General features: G+C 40.6%; 1 protein-coding gene across 1 annotated transcript in view; it reads left to right on the top strand.

Moving 5' to 3' along the window:
- LIMCH1 (LIM and calponin homology domains 1) overlaps positions 1–16,984 on the top strand; it is a 366,814-nt gene that overhangs the window by 303,260 nt on the left and 46,570 nt on the right. The window contains exons 17-24 of the mRNA XM_069744541.1: positions 330–456; positions 2,760–2,917; positions 3,444–3,852; positions 5,038–5,268; positions 5,380–5,452; positions 5,865–6,013; positions 9,430–9,529; positions 15,383–15,411. Coding sequence (XP_069600642.1) covers positions 330–456; positions 2,760–2,917; positions 3,444–3,852; positions 5,038–5,268; positions 5,380–5,452; positions 5,865–6,013; positions 9,430–9,529; positions 15,383–15,411 — 1,276 coding nt within the window. The remainder of the gene's footprint in view (positions 1–329; positions 457–2,759; positions 2,918–3,443; positions 3,853–5,037; positions 5,269–5,379; positions 5,453–5,864; positions 6,014–9,429; positions 9,530–15,382; positions 15,412–16,984) is intronic.

Here is a 16,984-nt window from a genome sequence, read left to right as displayed (position 1 = left end):
ATAAAATAAACCCCTTTTACGTAATCTAAAATATTTGGACTGGTCTGTCCATGTAGGGTCCCCTATAAATCATAATATTTGATTACAGTCAAGATGGTGATCTCCTCCTTGTAACATAATACTCTTATGTTATCCTTTTTTTTTTTTTTAAACAAATGTCTCCCCCTACAGGGCGACCCTGGAATGACGACTTCTAAATTACTAATCTGATCTGTAACTGCATGTTGCTTTGTCCTTTGGCGCCATCTTGTGGTACATTTACATAATGACTGCTGTTGTTGTTTTTGTTTTTTTTAAGTGATTTGTGTTTTCCTTTTGTGTCCTGCTAGGAGTATAAGCATGTTGGACATGAGGTGTGAGGAAGAAGGGATGATGATGCCGCACAGCAGAGCTCACCAAGAACACCTGCAATTTGTTAATGATCTACTCAAAGAGGAAGATGACACGTGGCAGGATGTAGGTAGTTTTGGCCCAAGACTCCCCGTCACTACATATATAGCACACAAGCTTTCCTTCTCCAGGACCTGCCTCCATTTTTTATGTTTCATCCTGTAACAGCTGGATTTCTGTTGCACTGAGTACAACAAAAAGGAAATGCGTTAATATACATTCTACTGTCACTAGCAAAAATAAGGAGTAGATAAATGGCAATATGACTGCAGTGTCTGACTACATAGAATTTGTTCGTAGTCTGTTACCATGGAAATTCATAGTTTTGCATAAGAGCCATGGACACAATTTACAGATTTTTAATGAAAACTATTTTGGAAATATGTTTTATTTTTCATTTCAGATGTATTGGAGCAATAGAAAAGTAAAATGCTCACAAATGATGCCATAGCCATTTAGGCTTTTCCAGAATTCCGAAATGGAATAATATTAATCCGTGCTATAGAGTTACATTACCAAATCAGCTCACTTCACATATTCCTCTGTGCATCGAGACATGTGAATAGTGTGTAAGGGATAGCGTTTGTCCATGTGGAGAGTGACATGCCAGTGTAAGGAGACTTATAGGCCATGCAATTAAATATGCAAAATGCCTCTTTAGAGAGGAAGAGGATGGGAACTCTAGTGCCACCTATTGGAAGTGGCAATCCTCAGTCAATCAGGCATGCCACTCTCCACAAGGAGAAAGTTACCCCTTAGACTCCAGTCAGAGGCCTCTCATACAGAAAATCACATCTCATACTTTGCACTGATGAGAAGTAACACCCCGAAACATACAGTATGTCTGCAAATAGAGATTCTGCTTTGGCTTTTTTTCTAAGTCATATGGCAAGACTTGTTAACTCCTTCACGACCTTGGGATTTTCCGTTTTTGCATGTTTTTTTTTGCTCCCCTTCTTCCCAGAGCCATAACTTTTTTTTATTTTTCCTTCTATATGGCCATGTAAGGTCTTGTATTTTGCGGGACAGGTTGTACTTTTGAATGACACCATTGATTTTACTATATAGTGTACTGGAAACCGGGGAGGGTGAAATTGAAAAAAATGCGCAATTCCACACTTGTTTTTTTTTTTTTTTTTTAACCATGTTCACTAAATGCTGAAACTGACCTGCCATTATCATTCCACAGGTAAATGAGTTCACAAATGCCAAACGTATTGTTGTTGTTTTTTATTTAAGTGGTGAAACAAAATTCCAAAATGTGTATAAAAAAAAAAAAATCCATTAAAATTTTTTTCATTTTCTGAGATGTTTTTATTGATAGTATTTTGGGGTACATACAATGTTTTGATCGCCTGTTATTGCATTTTTTTGCAGTGTTATTGCAGTGTTTTTGATTTTTTTTTCCCCTATGTTGTTTCCCGATCAGATTAATTTAATTTCTATTTTGATAGATCGGGCGTTTTCTGAAAGCATCGATACCAAAACGTGTATTTTTTTTCATTGTTTGTTTTATTTTGAATGGGGCAAAAGGGTTTTTCTTAAACTTTTTTTAACTTTTTTTTTTAATTTATACATTTTTAAACACTTTTTAGTTGCTGCAATTGTCTCATTAGGAGACTAGAAGCTGCGCTCATCCGATTGCCTGTGCTGCACACAGCTGGGATGTAGCAGAAATGCTCATCTGCTATTGACGCCGTCCGCAGGGCTGCATCTGTAGGATGTCTGCAATGACAGGCACGGTGGTCTTCTGCAGACCCCGGGTTGTCATGCCAACCCATCAGCTCCCCATGATCATGTGACAGGGGTGCTAATGGGCAGAGTTTGTGAGGTGCTTTCGGTGACCGTGAATTAAATGTCGCTGTCACATATTGTCATTTAACATTTTATCCGCTGCGGGTGGATCGCAGCTGTTAGTGGCACATGACAACTGATCAGATCAGACGTCATGTGCCAGAGAAGATGCGGGCTCAGCACCAGAGCCCGCATCAAAGAGAGGGAGGCGACCTATGATGCACCCATACGACTTTTAGGATTGCTACTTTTAATAGATGGACATCCTTTCTGAAGGGTTAATTTTCACATGCTGATAGTGATGGCAGGTCGGTTGACATTTTACGCCTACTGAATAAAACCTAGGAGGTAGGACATAGGTTGAAACCATTTATATATATTTTGCACAATTTACATTTTTTTAATTCTTTAATTTTACCTCCTTTTGGACAGATTTTTTGTTTATAATTCTGGAACACCCCTTTAAGGATTATTTTTACAACACTGCGTCAATCCACTAAAATTAGTAAATTTTCATGTTTTTTTATGTAAATGTATCTGTCTTCCTCTGGCTCTAATTTTGGACATTGTTCCAGGACCTTGCCCGATGGAAGACCCGCAGGAGAAGTGCATCACAGGACTTAATAAAGAAAGAAGAAGAGAGGAAAAAGATGCAACGGCTGCTCAGCGGAGAAAGCGACTCCTCAGAAAGGAGAAAAAGCATAAAAACATACAAGGAAATAGTGGAGGAAAAGTAAGTCTCCACACTAGTGCATGGTATGTGTAGTAAGTCAATGGTTTATCTACTGATCTGCCAGCCAGGGGCGTAAGCACAATAGGTGCAGGGGTAGCAATCGCATCAGGGCCCCTGGAGCCTGGGGGGCCAAATAGGACAAGACAAACAATATTGAATACTTGCAATAGTTGGGGGGCTCTGTTTGAGATTTTGCATTGGGGCCCATGAGCTTCAAGTTACACCACTGATGCCATCACTTTGTTAGGAGGGAATTGGTCTTTTAGAACCCCAACCACTCCTGAAAATGAGGGAGCCACCATTCACTATTTTTCTCAGCAAAGAGGTGTCTCGGTCAGTCACTGTGCAGACAGACTACAGCACCGCTCCGTACAGGTGGAAGGGATGTGTCTCCTGAGCCAGTGGCCGAGAGCGCCGCTCTCCATGTAAGACATTGATGGGGCTGCAGGACTTCTTATTTTTTATTTTCTACATATGCCATCATGTGTGTCAGTAAACTGCGTCCTCGTTGTGTTTGTCCTAACAGAGAGCGCAGGGAAAAAGAATTACACGAAGCCTACAAAAATGCGAAGACGAAAGAGGACGCCGACAAGATTTTGCAGAAATACATTGAAAGATTCACAATAAGTGAAGCCGTTCTTGAACGTTTAGTGATGCCAAAAATTCTTGAGAGAAGCCATTCAGTGGAGCCAGGCTTGCTCTCCTCTACAGAGGACCCCAACCCGCTAAAATACCTGAGGCAGCAGTCTTTACCGTCTCCTAAATTCACATCTACCGTGGAAGCCACCATCTCTCCTACCATCGAATCGGCTATTAAAGCACCAGCAGGTCGGACATCTCCAACAAAAAGTGTGGTCTCCAAGACCGTGCCCATGCTGACGCCCAAGCCTTACTCCCAGCCCCGAAGTACGCAGCAGGTCTTGAAGACATTTAAGGTAATATTGGTTTGATATACGCTAGTTTTCGATAAGAATCGTCCATCTTCCAGAATGCCAAAGAATCAAGAATTAGGATATATTCTGGTTATTGGGTGGAAAGCGATGAACAATGCTGTCATGTGATGAAAAACGTAAAGCCGTTGGAAATAAATAGAAATATTCTGCACAGTACCGGCGGCCATCTGTCTACCAGGACAAGCTTTGCTTAGATGAGCTTCTGACCATGTGCCAATTACAAGTTGTTCCCTAATGATCATCAGGAAGTGGCCTGAAATTTGCCTGATATTTTTTGCCTTAATGGCAGGCCATTTTCTTTTTTAAAGACGTTGTCCATCACTGGGACAATTTTTTTTAACCTAAATGTGTGTAATTGGGGCTAAGAATTATTGTTACAAATGGGTTTCATTAGACACAGTGCTCCATTTGCCTTCTGTAGCTTCTGTCTTGCTCAGTCTATTGTTATCTGTGGAAAGAATTAACTCATAATCCATCAACCAGCTCACTATGACTTATGACAGGGAGTTTGTAACCTTTATCTGTCTTTTTTTTTTTCCCCGAACTCCTCTAAAGGTACCGTTATACTTAGCGATTTACCAACGATCACGACCAGCGATACGACCTGGCCGTGATCGTTGGTAAGTCGTTGTGTGGTCGCTGGAGAGCTGTCACACAGACCGAAGTCCCCGGGTAACCAGGGTAAACATCAGGTTACTAAGCGCAGGGCCGCGCTTAGTAACCCGATATTTACCCTGGTTACCATTGTAAATGTAAAAAAAAAAACACTACATACTTACATTCCGGTGTCTGGTCACGTCCCCCGCCGTCAGCTTCCCGCACTGACTGTGAGCACCGGCCGTAAAGCACAGCGGTGACGTCACCGCTTAGACTACATCAGAATTCAATGTTTAGGAAAACAAAGCAAAATGGTACAAAATGTTTATTGAAACTAAATTACAAAAATAAGTTTAAGCCCCAAGTACATGCATTTAAACAAAAAAGAAAATGATCAATCCCTTTAAGAAGATCACATTCCGCACTGGAAATTTTGTTCATGTTCTAGTCACTTGCATGCCACGAGCTTTTATCCAATTATTTGCCATGGTAAAATGTGTCGGATTACTTCCCTTTGCTTCCTTCCTCCTTGACTTTTCTTTCTGAACACTCATTTGCTTGGATGTTTAGGTAGACGGGAAGATTAATGTGAATGGAGAAATGCCTAATGGCACGGAAGAGCAGATGGAAAGAGGATCCCCTGTAAACTCCACCTTTGCTTCCCCGCGGACCAGATCGCAGAGGTTTGAAGGTGTTGCCAGAGTGGACGCTCCCGGAACTGAACTGAAGATGGATGTTTCTTCCATTGAACTCAACTTGACAAGACCGAATGTGTCCAATAGTCCTGACAAGGAGCCAAAAGTAAGGAGCGCCATTGCTGTTCTGCTGATGGAAACCCTTGTTCTCTGAATGGTTTGTGCTGCTACTATTTCTGTGTTTTATAGACTTATTTTACTCCCATGATTTCCTCAGGTTTTCTCTGAAGAAATAAACCATACGAACCAAGTGGATTCAATAAAAAATGACCACACAGGACAGACTAAAGGTTTGTACAATCCACCTCCTCCACACCACATACAGTATATTGACAAATCCATACGACGTGCAGCCGGTATGACTTGTAGAGCTTTAGTAAACGGGTTCTCCTCTTTGATAAGATGTCCCAGAACTCACATTCCAGGAGAATTGGTATCACCGTTCAGCACAGGCGGGTGCTGGTCCTCATATTCACTGGTGGCTGGGTCTTGGTGGTCGTCTCTCCACAGAAATCAGTGGGGCTTTGCAATACATGGATTGCGATTTAAAATATTGGAAATCCATTGGTTAGAAAATGTGTGAACCCAAAGATCATACAAATATCCTGATATATTTCAATTCGTTCCCAAATACTCTTAGTGTTTCAACAAGACTTACAGATAAAAGATCTTATTCTCTGGTGTATTCTCAACTTATTACAGATTCCACGCAGCCTCCTGTCCTAAGCAAGGACGAACCAACTGTGAGCACCCTACAGTCCCTAACCCTCACTACGAGTGAACCCACTGTAAATGGGAAGGACATAGAAGAGGAACAAAAAGAGGACTGCAAATCTACAGTTACTCATTGGGTAATATGCCTTTTTTATCTTTAGAACGGATGCTTGCATCAGAGAATGGGTTAATGCTATAAGAGTCCTGGAAACATAGGCCGATCACAACCGTGATAACCGGTTATTGGCAACTAGTGTTCCAGTTCCCCTGCACCTGGTTATTATTAACATGAACGCCCCACGAATGTGCTGCATCTTTCAGATGTCCTGTGCTCTACTGCTAGTTCTTGACGGCATAAAATATTTACATCCAGGCTTTCAAAATATATTTCTGGGTAAAAAACAAAATCTGTTTTACTTTAAAATATCATATGAAAATAATCATGTATACTTTTTCTTATACTCCCTGTTGCTACTTTACAAAATGTCAAATTTGGAGTCAGATTTTGGGGATTATATCCGGAAGGGAACTAGTCAAATTGTTTTTTCCTTCTTTTAAATTGTTGGCTTTTCACTGGGATATACCTTTGCTTTCTGATGAGTGGGGGTAAGATGGAGGGACCATCTCGATCCTAAAACTGAAGGGGCTGGTATAGCGTTTGAGTGCAAGTAAATAAATAAGTATCCTGGTATATGTTGTGTCCCTTATCCTGGACCCCATCCTGGTATATGTTGTGTCCCTTATCCTGGACCCCATCCTGGTATATGTTGTGTCCCTTATCCTGGACCCCATCCTGGTATATGTTGTCCCTTATCCTGGACCCCATCCTGGTATATGTTGTCCCTTATCCTGGACCCCATCCTGGTATATGTTGTGTCCCTTATCCTGGACCCCATCCTGGTATATGTTGTCCCTTATCCTGGACCCCATCCTGGTATATGTTGTGTCCCTTATCCTGGACCCCATCCTGGTATATGTTGTCCCTTATCCTGGACCCCATCCTGGTATATGTTGTCCCTTATCCTGGACCCCATCCTGGTATATGTTGTCCCTTATCCTGGACCCCATCCTGGTATATGTTGTGTCCCTTATCCTGGACCCCATCCTGATATATGTTGTGTCCCTTATCCTGGACCCCATCCTGATATATATCCCCCATCCTGGTATATGTCCCTTACCCTGGGCCACATCGTGCTATACATATTCCCCATCCGGTTATATGTCCCCCATTCTGCAGCTGTTCTTTGATGTATAGAAAAAATAATCCATTATACTAACCAGGGGCATGCATAGATGTCAGGGAGCCCCATAGCAGAAGTATAATGCACCCCCCCATACAGTATAATGCACCCCCTATAGTCCTTCATATAGAATAGTGCACCCCTTAGAGTTCTTCATATAGTATAATGTGCCCACAGTAGTCCTCAATGTTATATAATGCATCCTATAGTCCTCCATATGATATAATGCACCTCCTTATTAACATAATACACAGCCCATTTTCTTCATATAATATAATGCACAGCCGATAGTCCTCCATATAGTATAATGCACAGCCCATAGTCATCCATGTAGTAGAATGGTCACTTGATATAAAGGATCTTCTTTAATTTACAAGCCACTGGTTTATTTATTGGTGACTTTTCAATATACAGTTCTATGAAAAAACTTGGGCACCCCTATTAATCTTAAGCTTAATGTTTTATAAAAATAGTTTTTTTTCTGCAACAGCTATTTCAGTTTCATACATCTAATAACTGTTGGACACAGTAAAGTTTCTGCCTTGAAATGAGGTTTATTGTACTAACAGAAAATGTGCAATCTGCATTCAAACAAAATTTGACAGGTGCATAAGTATGGGCACCCTTATCATTTTCTTGGTTTAAATACTCCTACCTACTTTTTACTGACTTACTAAAGCACTTTTTTTGGTTTTCTAACCTCATTGAGCTTTGAACTTCATTTTGTTTGAATGCAGATTGCACATTTTCTGTTAGTACAATGAACCTCATTTCAAGGCAGAAACATTACTGTGTCCAACAGTTATTAGATATATGAAACTGAAATAGCTGTTGCAAAAAAAACAATTTTTATAAAACATTAAGCTTAAGATTAATAGGGGTGCCCAAACTTTTTCATAGAACTGTATCTGTTGCTCTCTGTCTATATCTATAGAAGTAAGTCACATATATTCTTCTATAGAGGCCTCTGACAGGCAGTATGTAGACAATCCCCTGCAGGCACATTTTAAAGAGCAAACGTATTTGTGTCGTGGCAAAAAGTTTTGACACTGACTCAAATTTTGGTTTTCATAAAGCTTGCTGCTTCATAGTTTTTAAATATTTTACACTGATGTTTCTATAGTTTACTGACGTACATTTAGAAGCATTTCATATGTTTTTACACTTTTATTGAAAATACATGAAGTTTATGCAAAGACTCAATATTTACAGTATTGACTACTGATGATCAAGCACTGAAGTGCACGAGTGCTCGGACGTGCTTGACTCATGTAGCGAGCATAATGGAAGTGAGTGTGAAACTTGAGAATTTTTTTTTACAGTGGACAGTCTTTCTCCCTCCCACTTTCCCTCTCCCTCTCCCAACTCCTCCCTCCCGCTCTCCCTTCCTCTCTTTGCTCTCCATTCCCCGTATCCATTCCTCTCCCCCTCACTCTCCCTCCCCCCTCGCTCTCCCTCCCCCTATCCATTCCTCTCCCCCTCACTCTCCCTCCCCACTCGCTCTCCCTCCCCCTCCCTCTCTCCCCCTCACCCCCCTCCTCCCTCTCCCTCGCTCTCCCTCCCTCCCGCTCCCCTCCCCTCCCCCTCACTCTCTCTCCCTCACTCTCTCTCCCTCCCTCTCTCCCCCTCACTCTCTCCCTCCCTCTCTCCCCCTCACTCTCTCCCCCTCCTCCCCCTCGCTCTCCCTCCCTCCCCCTCCCCTCCCCCTCACTCTCTCTCCCTCCCTCTCTCCCCCTCACTCTCTCTCCCTCCCTCTCTCCCCCTCACTCTCTCCCCCTCCTCCCCCTCGCTCTCCCTCCCTCCCCCTCCCCTCCCCCTCACTCTCTCTCCCTCCCTCTCTCCCCCTCACTCTCTCTCCCTCCCTCTCTCCCCCTCACTCTCTCTCCCTCCCTCTCTCACTCGCTCTCCCTCCACCTCTCTCTCTGTATTTATCACCCACTACGTCTGGTTTCGGCTTACAAATACTGAGGTAAAATACTGAGCAAATACTGCTAGTGTGATCATGGCCTAACAGAGTGATAGCAGCTGCCTTGTCCTCGTTTACACTTTCTCTTGAACTAATAAGAAGATCACTGAAATGATTTAGGCAGTCATTTTGTGGCGGGGCTGACATTTAATGGGACAAATTTGTTAATTTTCAGGGCAAGTACTGAGTTTATTATTTTTTTCAAAACATCTGATCAATCTTCATAACAATGTAGTAGAGTTAATGCAATCTACCACTCTAAAACTCAAATCGCAAACTTTAAAACCAAAATGTGCACGTTATCCATGTAGATATTCTAAATTGTGGTCATTTCTTGGTTTTTCAGACTTTGGATTTCTCTGTTAAGGAACAAAATAATACTACCCCGTGTCAGGACAAGAGAAAGCCGGAAGATGACAAAGATGCACTACAGAAAGAGCAGCATGGTGCGTACATATAGCGCCTCCCCATGATGGCATGACACCTCATTCACCCACATGGACTGGAATAGGATCGGGGTTGCAGTGTTGTAGCAGACATTGTCTGTCAGTGTTTTAAGCCATTTCTTATAACTTTTTGTACATAAATGAATTTGCCTACTATGCAATGTAGTATTGTTTATTCCACTAAATAAAAGCACATTTACAATGATGCCCCAGTGTGAATCTCCAATAAGTATCCTAACTTCCAGAACCATGATAGTTAGCGTGAGACCTTCTCGGGCAGACATCTGGATAATCCTCAGGGTTGCAAAAGTTACGAAGACATAGACATTTGATCTGAAGATTAGATTTGAGAACTAAAGAAACCTAGAAAGTCAGAAGTAATCTATTTTTATATTAGATGATTGATATTGGAGAGTTGTATTAATTTTACAAATTCTGTAGTCCCTTCATGATACTTTTATCCTTTAGAGATCATGTGGAGAGCACCATGTACCTCTGAAGAGATGCTCCTGAGTTAGTAAAAAAGAGCACTGTTTCTCTGTACTTGCAGTATCTCCTCCACTGAAAGATGACCTGTCACGAAACCAAAAGTGACCCGTTTTTACTAGTTTTATTACGCTGCTCCCCTGATTAATTCAGTTGGGTTTTTTGTTTGTTTTTTTTTAATCCAAAATACTTTTTCAGAGAGATGGGTCTTTTTATTTGGTGCTATTTTTCATGGTCTTTACCAAAGGAGCGTGACTTGTAGGATTCTTTGGGGACGTGTCTTTAGTCTGATCTGATAATTATTACTCTCTGAGACCATAAAAGATTGCACTAAATAAAAAGGCTCATACATTTTTGGAATAAAATAAGGGCAAAAACTGGCAACTTTCAAGCTTGCATCAAGTCTTTAAGAAGTTATCCATCTACTGTGTTAGTTGACTTTTATTGACCTGGAGAGTAGCAACATACAGATCCAGCAGACCAGTTTGGATCTTCGATAAGTAATGGATTGCACCAGTCTAAGGAAACTGAATTAAATAAATCATAGAAGATATCAGGCTACTCTCGAATATTTTATTCTAGATTGATGTGAAGGAGCTGTCATTCATTCATTCATTCATTCATTCATTCATTCACTCATTTTCTCAAGTACCTTTAAAATCTCCCTGAATGGCCAATTTTAGGAAAACATGGCTTGGGGTGTGAAAGTGCAACACAACCTTACTCGCGACCTCAGAGATGAGCTGCAATACTAGACACAACAAAAAATAGCCATTTTTTTTTCTAGTCCTGAAATCCTAGTATCTGCTTATCGATGGGGGGGATCTTCCATCCATAGTAAATTTAGGGTTGTTAAGTAGTCTAATAAAGATCTGCTGCCTTGACATTTCCAGTAATGACCATGGTGACTGTATGTCACTAGATAAATGGTCGCATCCACTTGTTTCTCCATCTTTTTGAATATCGGACATGATTATCTCCAGAAATGACTGATATGTTAGCGGTAAGTGAACAGCAAATCAAATATGCTTAGTTAAAGAAAAATGGCATTGCTTGTCTTGTGTCTATTTTTCAGAGTTGCTATTTTATTATGTATTTTTATGCATTTTTCCAACCATTGCACCTCAGAATCGCCCCAAAATATCTGCTTAGACTTTATGATCCTGAATATTTGGCAAAGTTCCCATTTCTTTTCTCAGTCAGGTAACTGGAGTATATTTAAAGACTTTAAGTTGTCCTTCACATTGTCTTAGTGTGGGACACACACAAATTAGCTGTGTGGGGCTCTATCGGTGTGGCGCGCTCACTATGAAAAAATCACGGGGTTTCACACATGGCACCGAATCAGGATCATTTAGCATGTTGTTATGGTTAACTTGATCATCAATTTTCTGTGTTGATTTGCTAATAATATGCTGATAATATGTTGCTTGACTTGGAGATTTTGCTTTCATTTTTCCTCTTGGACTGGAAGGTATGTACAGTAATTTTAGAAAAACCCATCCATTACAGATATATCATTTAGGTTCTCTACATTCCTGTAGATTTCATTTCCGGTTATTCCCGTAAACCATTTAGTTTTGGGACTTGCAGACCTTCCTTTAAGACATGTTGAATACATTTTATTCCAGGAAAATGTAACCACCGGAAGAGTCTAATAAGGTCTAATTTATCTGTCAAAAGTTAATGTAAATTAATGGGGAATCGGTCGTCGTAATTATTAGTTAAAACCTTTTTAGCCAACAGTTATTAATGGTTATGACGGCCTTTAGGGCTTATTTAAAAAAAAAAAGTTTTGCTATCTTTTTTTATCGAAGAGCTGAACACTCTCGACTCTTTAGGCCTTATTTCCATTTTACAGGAATCTTTTGTGTGTTTTCTTTTTTACTTTTAATATGTAAGGAAACACCACAGGGAAACTAATGCTAGAACTGATCCCATATTTTTTAATGGATCCGTTACATAGCGTTAGTTAGGATAAGCGTTAGTGCCGCTTTGAAACGGATCCATTAAATGGAATGCCCTAACGCAATGTGAACCTAGCCTAACAGCCACGGGGACTCAAACATGTCACTCAAGCACCCATGATACCCTGTCCATAGCCCAACTATCATAGGCAAACTTGAGTAATGAGCACTTGCGCTCATCACTAGTACTTGGCAAAATAGAGTACCCTTACCTGAAACACTATTCAACGATTTCTCAGCTGATCTTGGACCACAGTTGGGCATCAGTGGTCTAACCTATTCCTCTCCTACAGGTACTTCTCTTTGCCTTGTACTCTCCATATAGTTTTACTATAAGGGTAGAAAATTTTGACAGAAAACTTGTAGAAAGTAATGTTTTCCTGAGTGGAGCCACATTGTGCAAAAATGAACTCACTATATCTTCTCAACCTTCATCATACCTTGTCCAAAACTTTTGAAACCGAAATACCCCAATTCGATTGGTTTCTGGGATTTGGGAGCTAGAGGTGATAATGTGTTCATACTTTCACTATCTGAGGATTCACCAAAGCACTATAGCAAAACTTAGAATCAAGGCTCTTCAGTTATTCCTTCATGAAAAGGTGGGTGAGGATAGCAATACACCATCTAGTACAGGTGAGGATAGCAATACACCATCTAGTACAGGTGAGGATAGCAATACACCATCTAGTACAGGTGAGGATAGCAATACACCATCTAGTTCAGGTGAGGATAGCAATACACTATCTAGTACAGGTGAGGATAGCAATACACCATCTAGTTCAGGTGAGGATAGCAGTACACCATCTAGTTCAGGTGAGGATAGCAATACACCATCTAGTTCAGGTGAGGATAGCAATACACCATCTAGTACAGGTGAGGATAGCAATACACCATCTAGTACAGGTGAGGATAGCAATACACCATCTAGTACAGGTGAGGATAGCAATACACCATCTAGTTCAGGTGAGGATAGCAATACACCATCTAGTACAGGTGAGGATAGCAATACACCATCTAGTACAGGTGAGGATAGCAATACACCATCTAGTACAGATTTTCTCTAAAGTGGTTGTCCCATAAATTACATTTATCACTTATCCACGGGATAGGGTATAGAAGTATAATTGCTAGGGTTCTGCTGCCGGGATCTTTGCCATTCTTAATATTGGGGGACCTAAAGTCCCCTGTGTAGCTCGAGCGATTGTGAGCATGTGTCACCACTGCTCCATTCACGGTCTATAGGTGCTCGCTCATGATTACAACTTCTCCAGTCACAGAGAAAACTTTGAGACCGCATTCTCCAGATCAGTTGGGGTCCCAGAGGTTATCACGTATAGGTGATATATACGGTATGTTCCTTATGGGTCAATTCCTTTAATCTTACTAGTTAAAGATGAAATAAACTTTCACCTTTGTTAAATAATTTTGTTCAGTATGGAAAGTTCTGAAACTTTGCAAATTACTTTAGTAGGGGATTTGTCTTAATTTCCGTAAACAAATTTCATGTAAGTGGTGATTACAAATGCTGGCAGTGAATAAATCGGCACCCATCTTCCTCTGAGGTCATGTTCACCAATAGCGTAAATGTTGCATTTTTTTTCTTTTGCTTTTCATCCACATTTCCTGCAGGTGTCTGAATCAAAATTCACAATGGCAATCTTCTCAAATAATTGTATTTTTTTTTTTTTTTGCTGCATTTTCTCCTTTATTTGATGTGTGGTTTTTTTGTGCAGATTAGAAGTATTTTATTTTTATTTTTTTTTAAGTACAGAAAAACTTTGATTTTGTATTGAAAAATGCAGCTGTGCTTTTACAAACATTTTATTTCAAGCTTTCCATAGCCTTTACAGAAGAAACATGCCAAAAAGGCACAGTTGAACAACATTTTTAAATGCACGGTGGGCATGAGTTTTATTAAATCTTATCCACTTTGCTTGGACTGATAAATGCAAGAGATTTTCTGCACGCAAAAAAAGCAGTGGAAAAAAACTAAAAATTTATAATATGTGGGAACTAGTGATGGGCGATGTTTGGGTTCAGGCGAACATTTTAAAAAAAAGTTTGGTTCTGATACCAGAACAGTACATGAACCCCAACTCCTTTCAGATGAATGAGGTGCCCGAACATCCGTGGTTTGCCACACTTTTATCTACATGACAGCGTGGCAAACACTGCCACTGATCGGCGGTAAGCATATTACCACCAGTCAGAGAGCAGCAGTTCCCCCTCTGTCTGATGACAGCGTGAGCCAGCAGCCGTGACAGGCGGTAAAAAGTTTACCTCCAGTCACAGAGATGTCAGCTGATGGGAGTACCACTATCTACTAGTACCAGTATTTCTCTCTCTCTCTTCTTCCTCTTCCACACTTCCCCAGAACTCTATGAGAATTCTGTGTTCAGGTTCGCTCATGTCTATTGTTGACCCTTTCACTACCATCATCTGTACATGTAAATGAACTTATTCTGATATCAATGCAGCTGAAGGCAGAGAAATAGATGGGTAAAGCAGGGCTTTGAAAGCCACTTTAATGCATTTTTTACAGGATAATTCCCCTAATAAAGTGATTTTAAAAGTTTAAGGGTATGTTCCCATGGTCCGTAAATGCTGCGGGTTGGACTCTGCATACATCCGCAGCATCCAACCCTCAACGTCCAGATGTTAGAGCAAAGTGGATGCGTGCACCGAAGCCCGCAGCTTACCTGTGGAGACGGACATGCAGTGCATCTCTCCAGACATCAGCATGTCTAGTTATCTTGCGGAGGCTCTCTGTCTCTGTAAGATAAAAGTCACCCGTGCAATGTATTGGGACACGGTGATTCCGCACAGTTCAATGAACACATGCGGATTCACGTGCGTTCAAAAGCCGACAGAGCGGACAGCGGACATGTGCGGTGTTCAAAGCACTGCTAATTCCTGACCGTGGGTATCTACCCTAATAACTTTCCTTGCTGGATAGGTTATTCAACAAAAAATAATGTTTAGTTCTCTTTAAATGAGACATTTCAAACTATTCTCTCTTCTTAGGTCGTTGGATTATGTTAGTAAAGTTATGGGATAAACTCAAAAATATGTTGGTGGTCTGCAGTCTTGATATTTCCTACTTGCCTTCTAATGATCCTGGTATTAGCCAGACTGTTCCCTACTGCTGCATGTATTTAGCTGTGTATCCCAGTGATTAATGAGTTGCGAAATTCACTAGTGGTGATTTCAGAGTAAAACAGGACATTTTAAAACTAATCTAAAAAAAAAATTTGTTCCCATGCCTAGGCTTCAGTCATTGGTCCATAATCCCCGCCAGTTACGATTATGCACGTTGTTAATAACCTTTACTTACTTGAGTCTTTTTTTATGCAAGAGTTAAAAGAATAAAGTTGTTTTGTTCGCTTCTGTTTGACAGGAGAGCCGGAAGTCAGTGGGAACTCATCAGTAAGTAATTTTCCTTGGCGTGTTTGTGTTGTCAGAGTGCTCGAACTGTTTTTTGCACAACGGAAGAAGGGGCAAAATATTTCACAGTCTGCCAAGCTAAGACAATACACAGTAACGTCAGCCGCAAGTGTTTATCGGCTTTATTAGGTTGTGTTTGTCTGATCTGTCAGCAATTACTTCTTCTACCTCAGCGCTTGTTATAATCGGCTTACTTTAGTGTAAGTGTTTAAAGGGATTCTAACCTTCAACATGTTCTTTCTGCTGTAGTGCCGCTAATACTGGGGTAGACATTTTAGACATGTTTTAATATCATATATGTTGATTCTATGAATGACAATTTGGGGCTGTTTGTCAATGGTGAATTTATGTTCTCTGTTGTAATATGGAGCATTATCCCTAATAAATGTCTTATAGATATGGAGGAGCAATATGTAACTTCCATCACGGCTGTCAGTAGAGCTTCAGTATTGCCACAAAATCGGAGAGAAATGCCAATCAAGACAAATGTGGTCACATTGACCACGGAGATACACTAGCTGCCATAATATTGGATACCTAGCTTTCTCAGAAACAGATCTGTATATACTTCAAGAATTTATGTATGCTGATGGTCTTGTCCTCAAGCAAAAATGCTAGTAAGGTTAAGGCGTAGACTAAAGCAACAATATTCACAGAACCCTTGTCAGAAAGTCCATGACCAGTGGACCCGAGCCCTGCGAACCTCCTCCTACCTGTACCATACGTGGCTCCTATTGGTTGTGGCACGATGTAGGCATGACGGTGCGTTGGTCCTACTAATCAAATAAGAAGCAGAGGATGGTAGCGATTAGGAGAAGTTTCACAGGACTATGGTCCAGCAGCTACAGCCTACCGAACTATACCTTGGTCTCGTAAATCATTTTGCTGAACCCTATTTGTGAGTACTTTTCAATGATCTCACATTTTCTCCTGAAATAATAATTATGGAAGAACTTGGGGAAGGAAAAAGAAACACTGGGGAATTCATTGAAATGACTTGGCCAAGAGGATGAACTAGATGCTACAGGCCCTCAATGCAAAATCTGGCATAAAGGCCTTCGAATGCACTCAAATACACGCCAAAACACCAGTGCGATGGCTTCCCCTGCCCCCTCTAGCTATGCCACAAGTAGACTTATCAAGATTTTAACCATTTGTAATGAATCAATCATCTAAATAGTACAAACAAAATGAAGGCAGCACACCATTTAGCAAAAATAAGAAAAAGTGATTTAATAGCCCATTGTGACTCAGCAACATTTTGGTTCAATTAAGAACTTTTCTCAAGTAGTGAACAAGTGAAACTGCAGGCTTCTTATAGGCACATTACGTATTCCTAGAAAGAAAGTATAAAAGTGCATAACAACAGTACAATTGCTGTATCAAAGTTGGTATATGTATTTTAATACTAAAGAATACAGTGATAAAGTGCTTCATAATGACTAAAGATGGTCATAATACATAGAAAGTGCAAGAGATATTAATTAGCAATCATGCGACAGTGTATATAACTTACGGCAGGACACACCCCATTATGGATTAATAATGTGCACCT

This window comes from Ranitomeya imitator, chromosome 1, assembly GCF_032444005.1.
Source record: "Ranitomeya imitator isolate aRanImi1 chromosome 1, aRanImi1.pri, whole genome shotgun sequence".
Taxonomy (NCBI): domain Eukaryota; kingdom Metazoa; phylum Chordata; class Amphibia; order Anura; family Dendrobatidae; genus Ranitomeya; species Ranitomeya imitator.
Note: the sequence above shows the minus strand (reverse complement) of the source record. Positions and strands in the feature narration are given on the sequence as shown.